At 35.6% G+C, this 16,542-nt stretch overlaps 1 protein-coding gene across 3 annotated transcripts; it reads left to right on the top strand.

The window, feature by feature from the left end:
- The first annotated feature begins 3,213 nt into the window (after positions 1-3,213).
- On the top strand, positions 3,214-16,519 carry LOC144979317 (monocarboxylate transporter 9-like). Of its 3 annotated transcripts, XR_013646661.1 has the most exons (7): positions 3,214-3,345; positions 6,984-7,317; positions 10,002-10,145; positions 12,752-12,908; positions 13,752-14,650; positions 15,201-15,431; positions 16,302-16,481. XR_013646661.1 is itself a non-coding variant. In XM_078925948.1 (6 exons), exons 2-6 carry the CDS (start codon positions 7,116-7,118, stop codon positions 16,460-16,462), a joined length of 1,563 nt encoding a protein of 520 aa, XP_078782074.1. In that variant the 5' UTR covers positions 3,218-3,345; positions 6,984-7,115; the 3' UTR covers positions 16,463-16,519. The 3 variants fall into 3 exon arrangements, 2 of the variants coding, with proteins under 2 accessions (XP_078782074.1, XP_078782075.1); XM_078925948.1 differs by lacking the exon at positions 15,201-15,431 and having other exon boundaries at positions 3,218-3,345; positions 16,302-16,519; XM_078925949.1 differs by lacking the exons at positions 3,214-3,345; positions 15,201-15,431 and adding an exon at positions 9,581-9,679 and having other exon boundaries at positions 7,233-7,317; positions 16,302-16,519.
- Positions 16,520-16,542: the final 23 nt, after the last annotated feature.

Here is a 16,542-nt window from a genome sequence, read left to right as displayed (position 1 = left end):
TGGCAGTGGGGCTGTGATGAATACATGAATGAATCTGGACTATTTGAATACAGGCAGCGGGTCGTAGGAGTCAACAACTTGTATCCCGGATCAAAAGTATTCAAGAACACTTCTGATCGGCCAGAATTATTTTAATAAACCAATAAATATCGAATATAACTGTATTAAGGCAGCCATTTTAGTAATTAGTTCTCACTAAACTATATCAGTCAGACTATAAACGTTCAAGGTTACTCGTAGTTTTGTGTTTCGGTACATTATTTCCACCTGGCGGATGTTGTGAGCAGTTTACCTAAACTCATAGCATCAATAACCTTCCGATGTTCTCGCATCATATGTAGTAATAGCTATAATAGTGTAACATGCCGAGAGAGAGAGAGAGAGAGAGAGAGAGAGAGAGAGAGAGAGAGAGAGAGAGAGAGGAGTGCTGTATGCAAAAAAAAAAACTTTTTTTATATGGCGCTATATTCACTAAAGGTGCTCAAAGAACTTTAAAAGAGTCCCTGGCCAACAGCAAAACATAACGCTTGTTGGACGTATTACAATTGTAGTAATATAGATCCGGTGTTTGATGGATACACATACACGGGTTTGATGAGTAATATAGATCCGGTGTTTCATGGATACACATACACGGGTTTGATGAGTAATATAGATCCAGTGTTTGATGAGTAATATAGATCCAGTGTTTGATGAGTAATATAGATCATGTGTTTCATGGATACACATACACGGGTTTGATGAGTAATATAGATCCAGTGTTTGATGAGTAATATAGATCATGTGTTTCATGGATACACATACACGGGTTTGATGAGTAATATAGATCCGGTGTTTGATGAGTAATATAGATCCGGTGTTTGATGAGTAATATAGATCCGGTGTTTGTTGATGAGTAATATAGATCATGTGTTTCATGGATACACATACACGGGTTTGATGAGTAATATAGATCCAGTGTTTGATGAGTAATATAGATCCGGTGTTTGATGAGTAATATAGATCCGGTGTTTGATGAATGCCTGGACACGGTGTTTGATGGATACATAGATCCGGTGTTTGATGAGTAATATAGATCCGGTGTTTGATGAGTATATAGATCCGGTGTTTGATGAATGCCTGGACACGGGTGTTGATGGATACATAGATCCGGTGTTTGATGAGTAATATAGATTCGGGGTTTGATGAGTAATATAGATCGGTGTTTGATGAATGCATGGACCCGGTGTTTGATGAGTAATATAGATCCGGTGTTTGATGGATACATAGATCCGGTGTTTGATGGATACATAGATCCGGTGTTTGATGAATGCATGGACCCGGTGTTTGATGAATAATATAGAACCGGTGTTTGATGAGTAATATAGATCCGGTGTTTGATGGATGTATGGACCCGGTGTTTGATGAATAATATAGATCCGGTGTTTGATGAGTAATATAGATCCGGTGTTTGATGAATGCCTGGACACGGTGTTTGATGAGTAATATAGATTCGGTGTTTCTTGGATGCATGGACCCGGTGTTTGATGAGTAATATAGATCCGGTGTTTGATGAGTAATATAGATCATGTGTTTGATGAATGCCTGGACACGGTGTTTGATGAGTAATATAGATTCGGTGTTTCTTGGATGCATGGACCCGGTGTTTGATGAGTAATATAGACCCGGTGTTTGATGAGTAATATAGATCCGGTGTTTGATGAGTAATATAGATCCGGTGTTTGATGAGTAATATAGATCCGATGTTTGATGAGTAATATAGATCCGATGTTTGATGAGTAATATAGATCCGATGTTTGATGAGTATATAGATCCGGTGTTTGATGAGTAATATAGATCCGGTGTTTGATGAGTAATATAGATCCGGTGTTTGATGAGTAATATAGATCCGGTGTTTGATGAGTAATATAGATCCGGTGTTTGATGAGTAATATAGATCGATCCGGTGTTGTCGTCGACTGGAATCAAATTTATAGTAAAAGTTACGTTGGTTGTAAAGTTATTCCGTCTTTCAGTTTGGTGCAAGAAAATAAGTTGTCGCAGATCTTATGTAGTCCCAATTTTCAAAACTCTTGCTTTGAAAGAATCAGAGGAAATTTGATTTTGAGAATGTATTGCCTCATTTTCTCTATTTGTTCATGAAAGTAGTCGGAAACGGAAGTAAGTATTCATGTAGCCGGCAACTAAAATCCCGAGGGAAATTGCGCTATACTTGGCAGCTCCGAGAAGATAACAGAATGATAGGTAATACATATTTAGAAGTTATATGTATCTAGACTCATTTATTACTTCCTGCAAACCAATGTACGTAACTTTTTGAATATGGTACTCGTATTTGGAGCCCACTTTAAAAATTATTTTATTTGATTATTTATTTGTAATTCAATCTCTACACTTAATATATCAGTTAAATGTTAATATATTTGATTATTATTATTATTATTATTATTATTATTATTATTATTATTATTATTATTATTATATTATTATTATTATTATTATTATTATTATTATTATTATTATTATTATTATTATTATTATTATTATTATTATTATTATTACAGAACCTGTCTATAACGACCACTTAAGATCAACGTTCAAAGTGGTCGTTATAGACATGTGATCGTTGATGGGGAGGGAAGGGGGGGGGGGGGGGTACACTATCTTAGCCTCATGTTATTCAAAGCATTGGAACTGTCATGGTCTCAAGTGAGTAAAGAGCTACTCGACTATGCATTAAACAAATATATGAAGATAAGGCCCCAGAATTTACCAGTTACTTTAAAATGAAGAACAATTAACAATTTGTTTAAGATGAAATAAAAAGAAAGATAAAATTTAATTAAATGAGATGAATAAGGATTCTGGTACTTACAAATAGAAAGATTGAGATATTACGTAACTTATGATAATATAATATCAAGTTTGTAAGGTTCCACTTCCAGGCAGTTGAGAAGGGATGAATTATCGATTCCTCCGACGGCGGGCTCAGGTTTGTAAGGTTCCACTTCCAGGCAGTTGAGAAGGGATGAATTATCGATTCCTCCGACGGCGGGCTCAGGTTTGATCCTGTACTGTCAAAGGTAAAAGCTCCGGCGTCTTGATGGTGGAGATAAAGAGATCCACAAGTACCAAAAGATAAAAATCTTCAAATATATCGATGTATGAGGAATGGAGCGGCTGGCCGTCCGGCATAGATTGTAGAGAGAAGTGAGTGTAGAATGTTAGACCTATCAGCTTTTATACTAACTGGCGACGTGACAGAATGTACAATGAAAAGTATTCACTAATTAGAAATTAATTCGAGGGAAGGCTATAAAAGGAAAGATGATCTAATATTAGAAGGTAAAGTTTTTCTAAGCCAACCGAAATATAACTGGAGTGAGATGAATTCAGTCCTTTGTGACAGGAACCTATCAAGTGCCATCGTTTATTATTATTATTATTATTATTATTATTATTATTATTATTATTATTATTATTATTATTATTATTATTATTATTATTATTATTATTATTATTATTATTATTATTACAATATAAAGTGCAATGTCAATGATTTCCACTCACAAATTAAATAGAATCGAGATCGAATTTCTCGAACCTATTTTGTTGGAAAAGTGATAAAAAATTAAAAGGTTATTAAAACCTGCCATTCTGACAAGCCTGTCATTGTGTTCACTGCTATTGGATTTTACTTAGTGAGTTGTCTTGACTACTCTGCCCATGAATAGTTGACCGTTGTCGGTTTTTATTGGGGAATCGTATCTCTTTAAGATATTATATTATGTAACCAGTGACAGCGAAGTTCAAATAAGTGGTCTTCAGTTCAAGTGGTCGCTAAAGACAGGGTTTTGCTCGTTAAGATCACGACTTTAGATGGTCTTGGTCGCGTCAGGGAGGTTTCCGTTATATAGAGGTAAACTACTGAAAAAAAGACTCAAGGGTGTCAGCAGAGCTGGTCGTTATGTAGAGGTGGTCGTAATATAGACGTGGTCACTATGGCAGGTTTGACTTTATTATTATTATTATTATTAATAGTAGTAGTAGTAGTAGTGGTAGTAGTAGTAGTAGTAGTAGTAGTAGTAGTAGTAGTAGTAGTAGTAGTAGTAGTAGGAGTAGATAGTAGTAGTAGTAGTAGAAGTAGTAGTAGTAGTAGTAGTAGTAGTAGTAGTAGTAGTAGTAGTAGTAGTAGTAGTAGTAGTAGTAGTAGTATTTGATTTGCTTTATTAATGAGTTTACTTTGATTTGTTGATTGGGAACATTAAATTCATGTATGAGTTATATTGACAAATGCTAAAAAATAAACCATTGAATATAAACGCCGATACATTACTTTAGAAAATGTTCAGAGAAGAGCCACTAGATTACAAACAGAATTACCAAATTTGTCTTATGCTGACAGGATAAGGACATTACAACTTCCGCCTCTGAAGTATAGGCTCTTACGAGGAGATCTTTTCCATTTATACAAGAGTGTTCATTATAAGTATATGTCAATGCGGGAGACTTTTTAAAAAGATTTTCTCATGTAACATTTACTAGTCTAGATAAATACAAAATATACAGAGAGAGTTGTTCTTCAAATATTCGATTCGAAGAAAATCATTTATTTTTAGAACTGTCAACTTCTGGAACAAACTAAAATTTGATACAAAAAAACTCAGAAAGTCAACTCTTTTAAAAATGGTGTTGACAAAGAACTGTCCCATGTGACGTTTGATTATGATGAATGACGTGTCAATACTGATTTTGTAACATTTTATATTGTTGGCGTCGATGTTTGTATACCTACTGTAAATCTTATTTTTAAAACGTTTTCTTTTGTATAATTAAAAAAAATTGCTTGTATCAAACAGTACCAATTGACATTTGATTAGGACAAAAAACTTACATATCGTATATTCTCAATTTTTATATAAATGATAATAATAATAATAATAATAATAATAATAATAATAATAATAATAATAATAATAATAATAATAATAATAATAATGCTGAAAACTTATATAGCGCTATAACTCCGAGACACCAGACTCTAAGCGCTTAAATTACAAATTACGTTGGCTGAAACATACTCATTGACACACACAAGCATACATAACCACACACACACACACACACACACACACACACACACAACAGAAAGCAGACAGGTCTATCTTGCTTCTCATACCATATACTAAAGACGAAACAGATATGTTTTAAGTGAACGTTTAAAAATAGACAAATATTCTTTTTCACGAATGCTCTGTGGTTAAGGCGTTCCAAATAGAGGGTCCGAAATGAGAAAAGGATCTCATTCCAGCATTTTTCCGTATTCGAGGGACAACTAGTTTGGTGGAATCACTGAGTGAACGTAAGGGGCGGGGTTTTGAATATCTTTCAATTAGTTCCGAAAGGTAGGAAGGGGCAGTGCCCTCAAGACAACGATAAACTAAAACACAAGCTTCGAAATTAATCCTTTTCTCAACAGGCAGCCAATGCAAGTCATGAAGCAGAGGTCTGGCAGAATCGCGCCTACGCTTCATGAATACTAGTCTGGCAGCGCTGTTTATATAATTATCATTTTAATGTTATGTCATTGCTAAGATTTAATACGTCGATTATATAATGTTTAATGTGCCTCGTTTTAAATCCGTTGGCGTGAGTGCTGACAAATCAAATAAAAAATAATTTAAAATGTTCATGGCTAAAATTGGAATTGATTTGCTATGCTGAGTTGCAAACGAGTCATGGCCATTTCAAGGCCTTGGCCTATTTTGGCCCATTAAAATGCATATCATATCACATGTAATAATATTTCAAGTATAATTATAACCAACTTCAACAATTTTGTGTCGAGCATTCGCTCTCATCAGGAAGTGAAAGTGTATATATATATATATATATATATATATATATATATATATATATATATATATATATATATATATACATGCGCGCATGACTGTACATATGTTAACAAATTATTAGAGAATAGACCATGAAATCGGGATGTTCAACTTTTGATTAATAAGGTGCAATTTTTTTCTTTTCAGACAGGCTGATTGGAAGTTGTTTTTTGTTGTTGTTGTTTTTTTTTTGTTTTTTTTTTTTCTTTTCTGTGGTTAAGTAGTATCTCATTTAGATTGTAACCCGTTGTGTCGGGTTCGAATCCAGCAGTTGGCGGTGCAAAGCAGTATCCCTGAAAAAGTGTCTTTACACACATTTCCTCACGTACCCATGACTATAATGAGAACCTGTCCGGTAAGAGCTTTATCTCTGATGAAGAAAAAAAAATGTTGAATTAGCACCTGACGGCGTTATATCCTGTCCTTCATATTAAGTACGGTGCTCTTGGCTTGGGACTTCGTGCAAAGTGCTTTGGGCATAAGTGTGACATCGAAACAGTATTATGTCGGGGTTATTTAGGTTCTGATAAAGGAATTTATAGGCAAAAATGTGGTGCTTAGGTTAACTTGTTCTATGGAGGAGAGGGAAGATAGTTTCTTAGTCTTTAGAAAAACAACTTCAGCTTTTATAGAGCGCTATATTCACTAAACTTGCTCAAAGCGCTTTACAAAGGGTCCCTGACTAACAGCAACACCTAACATGTAGAACAAAACATGACGCCTTGTAGGCGATATTACAATTTATTCCGACTGAGGAAAAGCTGTCAACGGTCAGGTATTCATTTTACACCTGATTACGGTGAGAGAACGTGAATAAAGAGCCTTTTCCAAGGACTCAATGATGCGCCGAGCGAGGCCCGAACCCAGGACCTTCCGATCCGAAAGCGAGTGTCATACCTCAGTACCACAGAGCCGCACAAGAAACGAAAAACGAAAATGTAAATATCGGATCACTTGAATTCTAAATTCAAGTTTCGTCATCTGCTTCATTCCGACTTCATACCAAACTGATTTGGTGATATAAACATTTATCTAGTTCATATTATTGCGCCATATAACATTTCTTTTTTTCTTTTCTTCCTCCAGCCGTTTCCCCAGCCTATGCTTTCTTACAACAGAGAACAGTTCTACATTACTCATGATAGATCGATGGATAGATGGATGGATAGATAGATAGATGGATAGATAGATAACTAGATAGATAGATTGATAGATAGGATGGATAACTATTCCAAAAACCCCAAGACTGTGTTTGGGAAATGGCTGGTGTTGGTGTTTTCTATCTTGACCTTCAGCATGGGATTTGGCATTCCCGTTTCGTTATCTGTCATGTTCTTGGATTGGCAAGACACCTTCAGAGTGACACGGGTCAATACGGCTGTTGTACACTCCACCTGTGTCAACGTCGTGTTAGGAGGAGGTGAGTGATGTGTGGTATGGATGGACAGATGGGTGAATGGATGGTTGGATGTGTGATTGGATGGACGGGTGGATAGAAAGGTGGATGGGTGGGTGTCATGTTCTTAGATTGACAAGAAACCCTCAGAGTGATATGGGTAAACACGGCTGTCGTACACTCCACCTGTATGCCAGCAATTAGATCGGGGGAGGTAAGTGGTACAGTACGATGATAGATTGGTTGATGGATGGATAGAGAGAGAGAGAGAGAGAGAGAGAGAGAGAGAGAGAGAGAGAGAGTATGTGTGTGTGTGTGTGTGTGTGAGAGAGAGAGAGAGAGAGAGAGAGAGAGAGAGAGAGAGAGAGAGAGAGAAAGAGAGACAGATCTTAGATTGGCACGGCACATTCAGAGTGTCACGAGTAAGCCCAGCTGTCGTATCCACGTGTCTGCATTTTGTAAGGCGGATGGGTAAATAGATAGATAGATAGATGAATAGATAGGTAGATAAATGGATGGATGGATAGATGGTCATATGTATATATATATATATATATATATATATATATATATGTATTATGTTATATATAAAAATTTAAATATACATATATACATATGTATATATATAATATGTATATATATATATATATATATATATATATATATATATACATATATATATATATATATATATATATATATATATATATATATATATATATATATATATATATACATATATTTATATAATGAAACATACAAATAAAAAAAAATTCCCTTTATTAATCCCATAGGGAAAATTTGTCTCAAGGGTTTATTCCAAGGGAAGACGAATATCCCAGGAATAACGCCGCAAATTGAACTTGGGCAGGGTGACTTGCTCAAGGCCGCACAGTGCAGCGACGGGCGATCGAACTCGATTCCTTTCGGGTACGAAGCAAAGAGAATACCGCGCCACATCCATGTTAATCGTGCTCTGCTGCTTTTTTCATAATCATAATATTTTTTAAACAAATAAATAAATAATTATATCACGACACTACATAATAAGCATGAAAACACAAACAAAATCGAAGCAACGTCTATTTCATAATTAACAAACCTTACGGAACAACTCAGTCTTCACACATGTCCTGAAAGAAGATAGTAAATAGGACTTTGTCCGAGGACTGAGTGCGTTCCATAGGCGTTCCATAGCAATGGATCAAAAGGCTTTTTAATTATCTTTTTAAAACCAAAAGTGGATTTTGAGGTGGTAACCTTTAGACGTTGGGAATGAGATGATCTTAAATTTCGAGTGGGTTAAATTAATTCCTGCAAATATTCGGGTGCAATCCATCCAGACATCTTAAACATAGCACAATAACTTAAATTCTATCTTAAGCGTCACAGGAAGCCAGTGCAATTCCCGGAGAACTGGTGTCATATGATCACTTTTTTTCACTGATTTTATAAGTATCCGCTTTATTTTGAATTTTTGTAGTTGATGAATTAATCTGCTTTCACAGCCAATGAGAAGGACATTACAATAATCTAATCTGCGATTAAAGAATTAACAAGCAACTTTGTAATATCCTCGTCAATATAGTGTCTGATTCTTCCAATGTTTCTAATGTGATATTTGACATTAACAGATTATTTAAACATGACCTTCCTTGGATAACCCTTGATCTAAATACACCCCAAGATTTCCCACACAAGTACTACGTTTAATAGTATTTTCACCCACCAGTATCTCATTTGTAGATACTTTTGAGATTTAATACATATTTCCAATAATTATCCTTTTTGTCTTGTCATCATTAAATTTAAGTTGTTTAGTTTCATTCAATCCTTTATGTTAGCAATACAATTTTCCATAACTGATACTGATGACAGCACTTAAATCTAGTAAAACGAGCATCGTAGCACTTTTGTTAACTGAATCAGTTACAATATCGTTAAAACATTAAGTAATGCCGTTTCTATGATGTGAGGCTTTGTAGGCAGATTGAAATTTAACATTTAAGGCATTAATATCTATATGGTTAATAAGACGAGCAGCAACGACTTTTTCAATAAATTTTGAAATGGCATTCAAATTTGGCACATGTCGATAACTCTTTGCAGTCAAGATTTTCTTTTCATTAGGCATATATGACAATATAATTTTAACTGCCTCTATTGTTACGGGTTCAAACTATATTAACGTTTTATAACGGGTGTTAATAGTTTTTAGGTGGTTGTGTTGTCCAGAAAAGTTTTGTGTCCTCCTGTAGTGTCCAATCAGTTGATGTTGCTCTTTCAGGTGAGGTCAAGTGCCCAGTCGGTGTTGTTGTATCCATTGGTGAAGTCACATGGCTTGTTATTTCAACTAGTGATGTCATGCTGGGATGTGGATAAGATGGTATTGTGGCGCTGTCGTTGTCTAGTTCCTACCGGATGTTGGATGTTCCATATATATATATATATATATATATATATATATATATATATATATATATATATATATATATATATATATAAATATATATATATATCTTAATGGATAGTTAGATAGGTAGATAGATAGATGAATGGGTGGGTGGGTGGATAGATAGATAGATAGGTGGAAATATAGAGAGATAGATAGGTAGATAGATAGATAGGTCAACCTCACCATTATTGTCAATATCATTATCACCATCTGGGCTAGAGTCAATACTGACTAATCGTGTTTCTTTTTCCAGGCATTTTAGCCGGTTACGTAATGAACAGGATTGGTGCCAGATTGACCATTCGGATAGGGTCAGTACTTGCTACAACTGGGATGCTGGTCAGTGCTTTTGCCACTAGTATCGACTTCCTCATTGTGTCTATTGGGATTGTCGGAGGTATAGTTTTCTTCTTTTTAATAAAACACTTATTAATGTGTTGCCAGGATCATAGTAAAGATTGGATAAAGGAGCTATATATTTGTTTTGTTTCAACTGCAGCTTCAACACATTAGTTGAGAAAAGCGCTAAGGGTAACGGGGAGAACAGCAAAAGGAAAGGAAGCACTAGTGTTCCTCTTATTTGTTCTCGGAATGAGAATCACATAACGGCTCTATTTAGACCCATGTATTTATATGTACAATTTATCTATTTATTCTCAACTCGTTTTTTACACATTCTCCAACAACGCTTTGTTTCGTCCAGAATTCCTGGAGTCATCAGGGAGGCCGTTTAGAGCTGTCTGGGAGTGGTTATTGTGTCTTGTCAGTTGGCGCCAATGTTTCCGAATGTAGGTTGCGCATGTAAGTGTATGCGTGGATGTGCGTGTGTGTGTGTGTGTGTGTGTGTGTGTGTGTATGTATGCAGACTGGGTGTGGTGTAGTGTTGGAGGTCGTATGGGGTAGTGGTTGTATTAGTGGGTTGTGTCGTGTGTATTAGACAGTAAGTTTTTTTTCCTGTGTAAACACGTGCCGAATATCTCTCTCTTTCTATTTATTGTAGTGTTATGTTTTTTTTATTTTACTATATGATATTTCTATTCTAGGCATAGGTTGCATTATTTTGTGTTTACTGTGGAGCTTTTTTTGTTGTGAGACGATGTTCCATGTGGTGTTGTATTGTATGTTTGAGTCTTTTAGTTTCCAGATGTGATCACTGAACGTAGATGAAAATCTTTAACGAGGTGAGAATAAATGAATTAATAATTCGCTCCAAGAAAAGTCGAGCACTCTATGCGGTTCCAACTAACCCCCTCAATCTCATATATATATATTTATATATATATATATATATATATATATATATATATATATATATATATATATATATATATATATATATTCATAGTCATTTACAAAAGAGACTAGATAGTTTGATTCCGCTAATATACTGGTTGGAAAAGATACAATGACATATTACAAATTGAAAACTAGACAGTACTGGCTTTCTTTTGGTGTATAATTTATTGAATTTGTGATTTTTAAAAATCTAAGATGTCTAAAACCAATCATTTAAAATATCAATTTTGCAAAATGAGAACAAAATTGAAATCAGCACACGGTTGGGATGGAACGTCTCTGGACAAACGATTTGTTGGCGGCTCAATGAGCGTGGGTTAAAATGTTACAAACCCGGAATTCGACAAAAGCTGAGCACTTTGCACAAAGTTGCTCGACTGATATTGCGTGTGAACACCAGGACTGAGATCAGAATATTGGGAAGACGTTTTGTTGACAAACAAATCGCTTTTTGAAGTTGATTCCAGAAACAAACAAATTTTTTGCTATCGACGTCAAAGAGAATATGTTATTGGGGAAACCATTTCTGAAGCAACAAATCGAAGGTATAGATTTGTATTCGTGTGGGGAGGGATTATTGGTGGCAGAAAAACTGAGCTAATACGTATCAACCAAAACGCAACTCAGACTATACATCATCGATTTTCTTGAACCAATCGTCTTCCCATTTCTTCGTAATCAGAATAATAAAGTGTAAATATTCCAGTATGATAAAACGCCAGCACATGGCCAAACACCTACTTTCCTGAAAGATTAAAATGTACGGGTAGCCAGCTGTGTCACCTGACATGAATCCCATTGTACACTTTATGAGGGATTATGAAAAGAGAGCTTTAAAAAACAGAACACTGTACAAACTCTGATGATCTGTTCGACAGACTAAATACGATGTGGATTACATACCAGGAGGAACAAAGAATCAATTCATCAGCTGACATTATCAATGAGGCGAAGAGTTGTGGCCATTTATCCTTACTACCCGTAGATTGCCCAATAGACATGAAAAAGAATTGTAGGAGTCAATCATTAATTCAAATATTTTATATATGTATATTTACCTTTAATATTAAAGTTGAGCACTTTTGAGCGAGAATCTTGATGTGTACCTCACACACACACACACACACACACACACACATATGTATGTGTGTGTGTGTGTTTGTGTGTGTGTGTTTTAGGTGTCGTTTTTTGGGGATGGGGGGGGGGGAGTTGTTGTTGTTGTTTGCTGAAGAAGGGTTTTGTACCCAAAACGTCCCTTTTTTGCATTTTCTTCTTTATTCGAAGTTGTTATATTTATTTTTATTGATCATTGTCTATGTCTAATTATCTCATATGTGTGTTTGGTTGGCTATATTTATAAGTTAGATAATAAACCAGTCCTATGAAACCCGTAGCCCCATGGAGCCGGAGTTTATCCCAGTTCTATAACCTTACAGCGGCAATAGCAATTGCTTCGAAGCCTTTGGGTAGGACGCTAGTGTATCGTAAACTATTTTCACCCAGATCAAAAATACTCATTTACCCTATCACTGCTGGATGGACAGGAGGTCTGACTTTACCCGGAATGGATCCCATTCCCTTGCCTGTGAAACTGCTCTGTGAGAATGCTCTACCAGTGGCGCCACCCCCTCCCCCCCCCCGCCCCCGCCCATCCATTTATAATTTAATACGATGAAAAATAACTATTTACATGCATTTTATTTTCAGGATTTGGCTTCTGTTTTGTACAACTTCCTGTAATACCCTGCGTCATCATGGTAACTGAGAAATACAAAACACTGATGATCTCCCTTTGTTTAGTATCCTCGGGCCTCTCTTCAATCGTCTACCGAATCTTTTTCAGATATCTAGTCGAACATTACAGGTAGGTGTCCCTATGATGGAATTTAAATGGTTATATATATATTATATATATATATATATATATATATATATATATATATATATATATATATATATATATATATGTTGATATCAATATACCTTTTTTAGATATTTATATCTTTACACTTTTATAATCTGTATGTCCCTTAATTTACACTGTGTAATTATTTTTACAGCCTACAATATTATTATACTATATATACCTATTACGAAATTTTACTTTACTACATTATATTTATGTATATTATGTTTATGTATGTATCATTGTCGGCATTTTATACGTCTGTACAAAAATTTCCTTTTTGATGAATAAAGTACATTATATTAGCTTTGTGGGCAATGTGTCACATGGGCAGTGTGTTACGTGGGCAGTGAGTCACCGGGGGCAACGTGGCCCTGGAGTCAACATGGCAATGCGGTATGATTTTGCTTCGTACCCAAAAGGTACCAAGTTCGGCTCCCGAAACCCTGTGTGCCCTTGAGCGACTCACAATGCCTTAGCTCACTTTACGGTGCTGATCTACGGTGAAAGCCTTGGTTATTTCAGTCTTCCCTTGGAATAGACCCTCATTGTTGTCATGAAATTACTCTCAAATCAACGCAAAATATTCTCCATTACAACAATGTGAAATCGAGCCCATAACTGCATCCGGCCATCTTGCCTGCAAATATGCTCACGTCGATGGGATGTGAAAGACCTCTGATGCACTCTAAAAACCTTCTACCTTATTAAATTAGTTTAATTTATATAGACTCATTGTACTCTCTCTCTCTCTCTCTCTCTCTCTCTCTCTCTCTCTCTCTCTCTCTCTCTCTTCCACAGTTGGAGAGGAACATGTATCATTGCAGCTGGTATGGAGTTACAGAGTTGCGTCAGTGGAATGATCATCACAGCGGTTGTAAAACCATCCAAAACCTCATGTCTTGTCGAGAGTAAGAAAACCTATCTTGATGAAGACGTTGGTTTTAAGGACGTCGGAAAACATTTGCCCTCCGTAATTCTTAATGACAGTTTAAGCAGTCTGAAACAGGAAGTGAATGAGAAAGAAAAAGAATGCAAAGATGGTTCTTCTCTTTCCAGAAAATGTTCAATATTGCCATCTGGAGATAGTGATGAGTTATCGAGATCTAGTTCAGTAGCGGTGGTGAGTAACCACGATTTTCACTTGATTAGAAACGATGAGGACATCAATGGTGACCACAAAGAAACAAGCAATGAATATGAAAATGGTGATAAGTGCAAGTATTCGAAATGGAGGTTTTTAAAAGATATCATGTTTATTATGCTATCGGTACATGTAGGGATTTGCATTTCATCACTGTTTTCATTCTCTCTCATCCTCATGGATTTTGCAAGGACGCTGGAATACGATGAAAAAACAGGCGTTATATTTTTGAATGTGACATTTGCAGCAAGCATTTTCTCCCGTCTCGGTGTCGGAATTGTCAGTGATTTTTTCACAAATATTAACAGTTTTGCTATCCAAACAGTTTGCACCATTCCTGGTTGTGTGTCCCTGGTGATTCTTAGTTTTTGTAAAGAATTTGCTGTAGTAGTTTGTCTTCTTATAGTTGTTGGGATTAGTGTAGGCGGGTTGATTACTATTTACCCCAAATCTGCCATAGATTTGAAGTCTGTAGACAGAGCATCATACCCTATAGCATTTGGCATCCTTTGTTCCATTGAAGGCATCATGGGCATCGCCTTTTCCACTGCAATAGGTAAGTTGTTTATGAGTGTTGGTGGGTACTTATTGGTACGAGAGTGATCTATATTGTTGGTTAGAGCATATTAAATAAGTAAGGACACTCACATTTTTCTGTCGATACGATCGTTTCAGTGGGTTTATATATCGTCAGTCGACAATAGATCCGTAGAATACTTTTCAATTGAGTTCGATGTTGTTTATTTTCGTCCTTATTCTTACTTCCGCTGTGTATGTCATTGATTGGGCGGTGATTAGTGTTGTTATGTAGTGACATGTTGTAGAGTGTTCCCATCGTGTGTGTGTGTGTGTGTATGTGTATGGTGTATACATGTGTGTATGTGGTGTATACATATGTGTGTATGTGTGTGTGTGTGTGTGTCTGTGTGGTGTGTTGTGGAATATAGTTGATTGGAAAAAAAGGGGAAGGGTGGTAGTGGCAGATACTAGTTCTAATAATAGTGATAATAATGATGGTGGTAATAATAATAATAATGATACTAATTATAACAATGATGATAATGATAATAATAATAATTAAGTGCTCTTTGACTTGCTTTCATTAGCAATGCAACACTATTGGGAACAGATAAATACTAACAAGAGACCAACTACAACATGGGAGATAGTCAAGCAAAGCAACCCCTACAGATGCGGTGCTAGAAAATGCAACCTGTACCTGACGGAGTAACTGGAAATACTTTTATACAACGACAGAAACAACACCTTAAACAAAAGATCAGAACTAATGACAATGTGCGGGACAATCTAATATGTTCAAGCTCAAAACACAAAAGGTTAAATAACGCCTGACGTTATGGAAACCCTTTGAAACGACTGCATCGATAGAAAGTTGTGAGTGGCCTAACTTATCTTATATATATATATATATATATATATATATATATATATATATATATATATACGTACGTGGGTGTGGGTGTATATATGTGTATGTGTGTGTGTGTGTGTGTGTGTGTAAAAAATATCATACCTTCTTATTCGTCTTCAGTTTTCTATGTAAAAAACATCGTCTACTTTATGAACGAAGGGGTAACACGAAACGTTCAAATATTAATCACTTAAATTGAAACCTAATTTTTCATAGCAATTCCTCTTGTCGCTTCGAGCTTCACGCACCCACATTTGCATGTAAATAGTCACTTTTGTTTGTTTTTCTATTTTTAAAATTTTTTTTGTTAGTATTTTTTATGGTTGCCAGATGTTCAGTAAACCTAACGAAAAAAGAGATTATATGCGTTGAAGTAAAATACGGGATATCAACCTTCCAACACATCAAACTATGTGCAACCTTAAACTTGTAGTCTGTTTGAAAGTTATGGAGAGAACATAGTATCCATCTGGCCGGCTAAGAAATGACGCAGGCAGAATGACGTCAACTAAATTCATTCTATTGATGCTATGCATTTGGGTAAAATAATCACAACATCCGCCAGCCGGATATAACGTACCAACACACGAAACTATGTGTAACCTTAAACGTTTTTAGACTGATTGATATAATTTATCGAGAACTAATCATTTAAAGGACTGGCTAAAAATAATTAACAAAGAGATGAGTGATGTCAATATCGTTCAATCTATATCGTATTATTTTTCGTTTTTCTTCTTTTTTCTTCTCCCTTTCTCCCCCTCCCCCAACCAAGGTTACAGTGTGGATAAGACTGACTCCTACACGCTAATTCTCATCTTAATTGGAAGTGTTGGTCTTCTGACAACCTTCATTTTGGGCTCTGGCTATTATTTCGCCAACCAGAGACAGAAGCAACAACGACAGTCACAGAAGCAGCTGCAAGAACGCCAATAAAAGGGAAATAACAGCAAAATGACAGATTATTCTCTTATGTAGCTTCATTTCATATTATTATTATTATTATTATAATAATA

Source organism: Berghia stephanieae, chromosome 9 (genome assembly GCF_034508935.2).
Source record: "Berghia stephanieae isolate SIO BIC M18660-M18661 chromosome 9, UCSD_Bste_1.3, whole genome shotgun sequence".
NCBI classification, from domain to species: Eukaryota; Metazoa; Mollusca; class Gastropoda; order Nudibranchia; family Aeolidiidae; genus Berghia; species Berghia stephanieae.
The sequence above is the reverse complement of the archived record's forward strand: the minus strand, read 5'-3'. Positions and strand labels throughout refer to the sequence as shown.